Consider the following 5,357-nt stretch of genomic DNA (forward strand, 5'->3'; position numbering starts at 1 on the left):
TATTTATTTATTTTTAAACAACATTTTGTTGCATCGTGTAAATATAGAAATGTGTCGTTAAAAGCTGCGATCACCCGACACAGCCAACTGTTTGTTGGGGTCTGACCCTGCAAATGTAGATGCTACTGGTTCTTCATGTTCTGCAGATGTAGATGCCACTGGTTCTTCATGGCCTGTTGATGTAGATGCCACTGGTTCTTCATGTCCTGTAGATGTAGATGCCACTGGTTCTTCACATTCTACAGATGTAGATGACACTGGTTCTTCACGTTCTGCAGATGGAGATGTCACTGGTTCTTTATGTCCTGTAGATGTAGATGCCACTGGTTCTTCATGTCCTGTTGATGTAGATGCCAATGGTTCTTCATGTCCTGTAGATGTAGATGCCACTGGTTCTTCATGTCCTGTAGATGTAGATGCCACTGATCTTCATGTTCTGTAGATGTAGATGCCACCACGGTCATCTATTTTCGCAGCAGTTGAACTTACGATTCTCGATCCGAACAAGCTGCAACTGGACATTACGGGACAGCTTTGTCCATTTACTGTATATGAAAGTTCGTAAGTTGAACGTTTCGTAAGTACAGAAGTTGCCTGTATAATGGCCATCGTTGGATCGATTGCCGGCACGGGGAAAGCTTTTTCTTAAGACCCCCCCCCCCCCCAACTATCTTTCCATTGAGACTCCGGTACGCATTTGAATGGCGAGGCATCTCGAGTGGAAAGTCAGTGGCCTTGTCGGTGGTGTTCATTTTTTGTTTCTTTCTCTCCTTCATGTCACTTGCGCTCCAAAAGGAAGAAGAAGAAGGGGTAAGGAGAAAACAACTTCCTTGTTTATTTAAGAAGAACAAATTTACCCGTGACAATTTCAGTAACAAAAGAGAAAATGTCACGTGCAAGCTCTAGGCTGTACACTCGACACTCTTGGCCCTGCCACATTGGATAGCGCTAAGCAACTGTTTCATACCACTTAATAGCAGTAAGAATGTTTAATACTTCGTGTGTATTTCACTAAAATCACATATTTCCAGCCCCATTTTGTAAAAAAAAAAATCTCACTTCTGGCCCGTGTTCAGGAATTCCTTGTTTGGTGTTTGAGTTTGCAACTCGTTGTTGTGTTCAGGTTGTTGTCCTTCCCCCGCACCTCCGATCAGCCACGGTTGGCTACGTACGGTGGTGCGAAATAAGCTCGACGTGGGTGCAATCAATCGATCGATTGCATAAAGTGGTGCATCAGTGCACCATTACAGCAGAATGGGAACGATACAGGGGGCATAGAGCAGCCACAGAAATGAAGACAGAAACCCGTCACAATCTCGGGGGCTAATTCCGACCGAGCAAATTCATTTGCGACTGCGCACAATGATTAGCGTAAGAGAGGTGAGTAGCAAATTAAAATAAATAAATATTAATGAAAAGCAAAAAGAGACAGCTTTATTTAAAATGATACATTTTATGGGAAGGAGAGTCATGTGTCCTGACTTTTGGGCCACCCAGTATAACAACAACCCTATGTGTCCTGACTTTTGAGCCACCCAGTATATCAACAACCCTATGTGTCTTGACTTTTGAGCCACCCAGTATATCAACAACCCTATGTGTCCTGACTTTTGAGCCACCCAGTATATCAACAACCCTTATGTGTCCTGACTTTTGAGCCACCCTGTTCATGTTTTGAGGCACCCTCTCCCACTAACACAATCTTCGTTGTCATTCACAGTGGGCAGCTTCACGAACCCATACCAATAAGATACACGTTGCAAGCTAAGCCAAGCAACGGTAAGTTATAATTTTGACATCAACTAATTTAATACCGATCATAAATTAAAACCAAGTTTTTTTTTATATGTAGCACATTATCTCTCTCTAGGCAACTGTTATCGTTTCACATTCGGGGTGGAGTGGGGGCAGGTGATGTCCGAATAAGACTTTTTAAACTAATTTGGTTGGCCAACCACACTGGAAAGACACCCCGGTGAATAGGAAGATGCTGACTACCTTGCCTGATGTGCGGGAGAATCGTGGGTTCGATCCGGGACCCTGACGATGCCCGCTGTATATTTGGAGTTTCCGTGTCTCTCCTCCGTTTTTCCCCTCCCCCTTTAGAATCAACATGCAGCGCATTTTCTTTCTTGGGTTTTTCGGTAAAGTCGCGTAGATGGGTTCAAAGGAAATAACAAGAGTGTCATCTACGGATCTCTTCCACAAGGAAGGACGCCGGGTGGATGTCTGGAAAGCGTCTGTCTCAAATTTCTCCGTGAAAATGTTCGCTACCACTTGTGATAGGGGAGAGCCCATTGGGGGTACCTTCATTCTGTTTGTAGAAAGTACCATTCCAGGTGAAGAAAGTGTTGGTATAAGGCAGTGCCTTACCAATGTTTATCCTACTGTTAAAAAGTTACCGTATCGACTGCACCGTACTTACCACTCCAAAATCTCGAAGACTCCCGCATCTGCGGGCCCATGTTACGTAGCGCCGCTCACACTTTTTATGTTTCAGCAACACGGCCGCGTTTGCCGATCACCGGACTGGTACACGCACCCACCTTGGACATAATGACGTTGGAAGCGGCCGGACAATTTTTCGCAGTGCCGGGTGAGATGTAGCGTGCGACATGGATCTCCAATCTCCCTCTTTCACCCCCCTCTCCCTTCCCCTCCACGTGCGTCCAGTCGAAGTCCCGACAACGAGGTGCGTGCCCGGGTTAGGATTGCCAAGCCCCAGCGGCTTTTACCTCAAGGGCGCTTGGCAGTCGACGGTGTGCGGCGCGAGGCGCTTCGACACGCCGGCGAACGTCACCGACTGCTTGAGGCACAAGGAGGTGTACCTGTTTGGCGATTCCACCATCAGGCAGTATTGGGAGTACCTCAACAAGTTCGTCAAAGGTAAGGGGCCGCTGATGGCGATCGTCGTCGTGTGTCGTCGTTCGCAACAAAGGCGGTGGTTTGTTTGTGTTTGTTTTGTCGGGGTTAGATCGCGTGAATCTGAATGTGTCGTTTAACCCGCCACCACCCGCCACAGCCCAATCAGCAAGAGGTTTGTCACGTAAACAAAACGTGGTCAGTTCGTTACCAGTTCAGCAACAAACCGGTTATGTCTTGATTTAAAGCTTTCGTGACTGCAGTGATTCATATTCTTGGTTCTTTGACTTTACCGAATGAACCAATAATATAAACCGGTTATGTGTTGGAGATTAAACCCACTACACACATTTAAAGTTTGTATTTTACACGATCTAAACCAAAAAACCTCTATCATGGATGGGGGTGAAATACTTATTTCCCTCATGAAAATGCAAATCAATTTATAACATTTTTGACATGCGTTTTTCTGGATTTTTTTGTAGTTATTCTGCCTCTCTCACTGTCCAAATAAACCTACCATTAAAATTATAGACTGGCCATTTCTTTGTCAGTGGGCAAACGTACAAAATCAGCAGGGGATCAAATACTTTTTCCCCTCACTGTATATGGGTAGTGTTAGTCTATGGGCATTGTTGGTCTATGGGCATTGTTGAATCTATATGGGTAGTGTTAGTCTATGGGCAGGGTTGGATCTATATGGGTAGTGTTAGTTTATGGGCAGTGTTAAAGCTATATGGGTAGCGTTAACCGTTCCTTCTTTTTTAACTTTACAACATAATACAGTTTATTTTTTTTGGGGTTAGATCACGCACATATAAAAATGTGTCGTTAGAGACGCCATCGCCCGACACAGACAATTAGTAAGGGATGTCACGTAAACAGGGCATCCCACAGGTTAATCCCCATTGACGAATGGTGACTTGTATAGGCATGCATTTAAACAATGCGTTATTTGCTGATTCGCTTCCACGAGGCAACTAAAAGCCTGTAGCTGTCCGAACGTTTACAATTATTCATTGTTACCTCTCTCGCTTTCGATGCAACGGTCCGATTTCTCACCGCCGCTTCAGCATTGCACACTCGGGCACGCACGTACGAATGCGCGCAACCAAACGCGTGACGTAGAGGCGCATTCTCCGCGTCACGCACTCGTCTGTTCTCTCGCGCAGCTTTGAAACGCTTCGACCTCCACAAGCCCGGGACGCATCAACCGAAGTTGGCGATCGACAACGAGAACAACATCATCCTGGAGTGGTTCTGCCACGCCTACCCGCTCATCACGGGGTCGTACACCTACAAGGAAGACGTCCGGCACATCGCCCGTCGCATCGACGAAATGTCCGGCGGGAGCCACGTGGCGGTGGGCATCTGCCTGGGGGCTCACTTCACCGTCTTCCCGCTGGCGGTTTTCCGCACGCGAATGCGCAACATTGGCGAGGCCGTGAGGAGGCTGCTGCTGAGAAGCCCCGAGACGAGGGTCGTCGTCAAGTTGGCCAACACGCGAGACGTCCGCAACCCCGAGATATTCAACAACTGGAGCACGTTCAGGATGAACGAGATCACCCTGGAGGTGTTCAGGGGCGCGAACGTGGCATTCGTGGACGCGTGGGACATGACCGCGTCGATTAACTCCGCTAAAATTCACCCCGTCGAGGGGATAGTGAAGAACCAGGTCGACCTGTTTCTGTCATACATTTGTTAGATTTTGGCGGCGTTCAGTCAAAGAATCGCCGGGGGAAATCGTTTTTTTTCGTGGTGGTTTCAAAGTTGGGGTTTTCTGAAATGGGGGAGAGAATAACTGGTCACTCTTGTCGATGTGCAAAATCATTATGGCATTTTAAATTTGCTGATTTTTTTTCCACGGGATAGATCAGGGAAGGGTGAGTACTCTTATTGTGAAAGGGGCGGTGATATAGGGGCCAGAGGGGAGCGGCTGTAGGGAATAGATCAGAGAGGAGGCGGGTATGCAGATTTTAAAAGGGCGGTTGCTAAGGGTAAGAATTTTCAGGAAGTGGTGCGTTGAAGTTCCCGTCTGTGCGAATCCGCGTGGCTGTTCCACTCTTTATCTATTAAAAAAAAAAACATGAATACCACCACCGCGCGACTACGTCCAGTTTGACACGAAACAAATCACGCACGGAGCGTACACGCTGACGAGTGGGAAGAAGAGCGGGAATCCCCCGCAGGTGTCACCGGACTGCCCCAAGGTGTCCCCTTCCGGGCACGGTGCAAACTCATCGTGCCCTCATCCCTTTCTGGCTGTGCCCCCAGATGTTGTGAAATCCTTAACGATCCAAGGATCATGAGGCCAACCTCCCCCCCCCCTACCCCTCTTCATGGAAGCTGTGGCACATCACACTCCTAGCGCAATGGGCGAGCATGGAGCATTTGAGACGTAATATTTTGGGAAAAAGGAGTTTAGGGGAGTTCGAGACCAGGTGGGCCACTTTTGTACAGAGTTTTAAATGGGCCGGTCAGAATAGTGGGGCCCT

At 47.5% G+C, this 5,357-nt stretch overlaps 1 protein-coding gene across 1 annotated transcript; it reads left to right on the top strand.

Moving 5' to 3' along the window:
• Window positions 1-774: 774 nt before the first annotated feature.
• LOC116956971 (NXPE family member 2-like) lies at window positions 775-5,139 on the top strand. The gene is made up of 4 exons (XM_032978874.2): window positions 775-810; window positions 1,680-1,779; window positions 2,674-2,886; window positions 4,035-5,139. The coding sequence occupies exons 1-4, from the start codon at window positions 775-777 to the stop codon at window positions 4,565-4,567; spliced, it is 882 nt and encodes a 293-aa protein (XP_032834765.2). The 3' UTR covers window positions 4,568-5,139.
• The last annotated feature ends 218 nt before the right edge of the window (window positions 5,140-5,357 follow it).

Source organism: Petromyzon marinus, chromosome 68 (genome assembly GCF_048934315.1).
Source record: "Petromyzon marinus isolate PM22_M1 ecotype Great Lakes invasive population chromosome 68, UKy_Petmar_22M1.pri1.0, whole genome shotgun sequence".
Lineage (NCBI taxonomy): Eukaryota > Metazoa > Chordata > Hyperoartia > Petromyzontiformes > Petromyzontidae > Petromyzon > Petromyzon marinus.

What these genes read in the sequence shown, in the direction of transcription:
- LOC116956971 (XM_032978874.2), top strand. Translation starts at nt 775, where the DNA reads ATGTCACTTGCGCTCCAAAAGGAAGAAGAAGAAGGG. An exon ending in AAAAGGAAGAAGAAGAAGGG is followed by an intron (nt 811 to 1,679) that starts GTAAGGAGAAAA and finishes TCATGTTTTGAG; the next exon opens with GCACCCTCTCCCACTAACAC. An exon ending in CCTCAACAAGTTCGTCAAAG is followed by an intron (nt 2,887 to 4,034) that starts GTAAGGGGCCGC and finishes TCTCTCGCGCAG; the next exon opens with CTTTGAAACGCTTCGACCTC.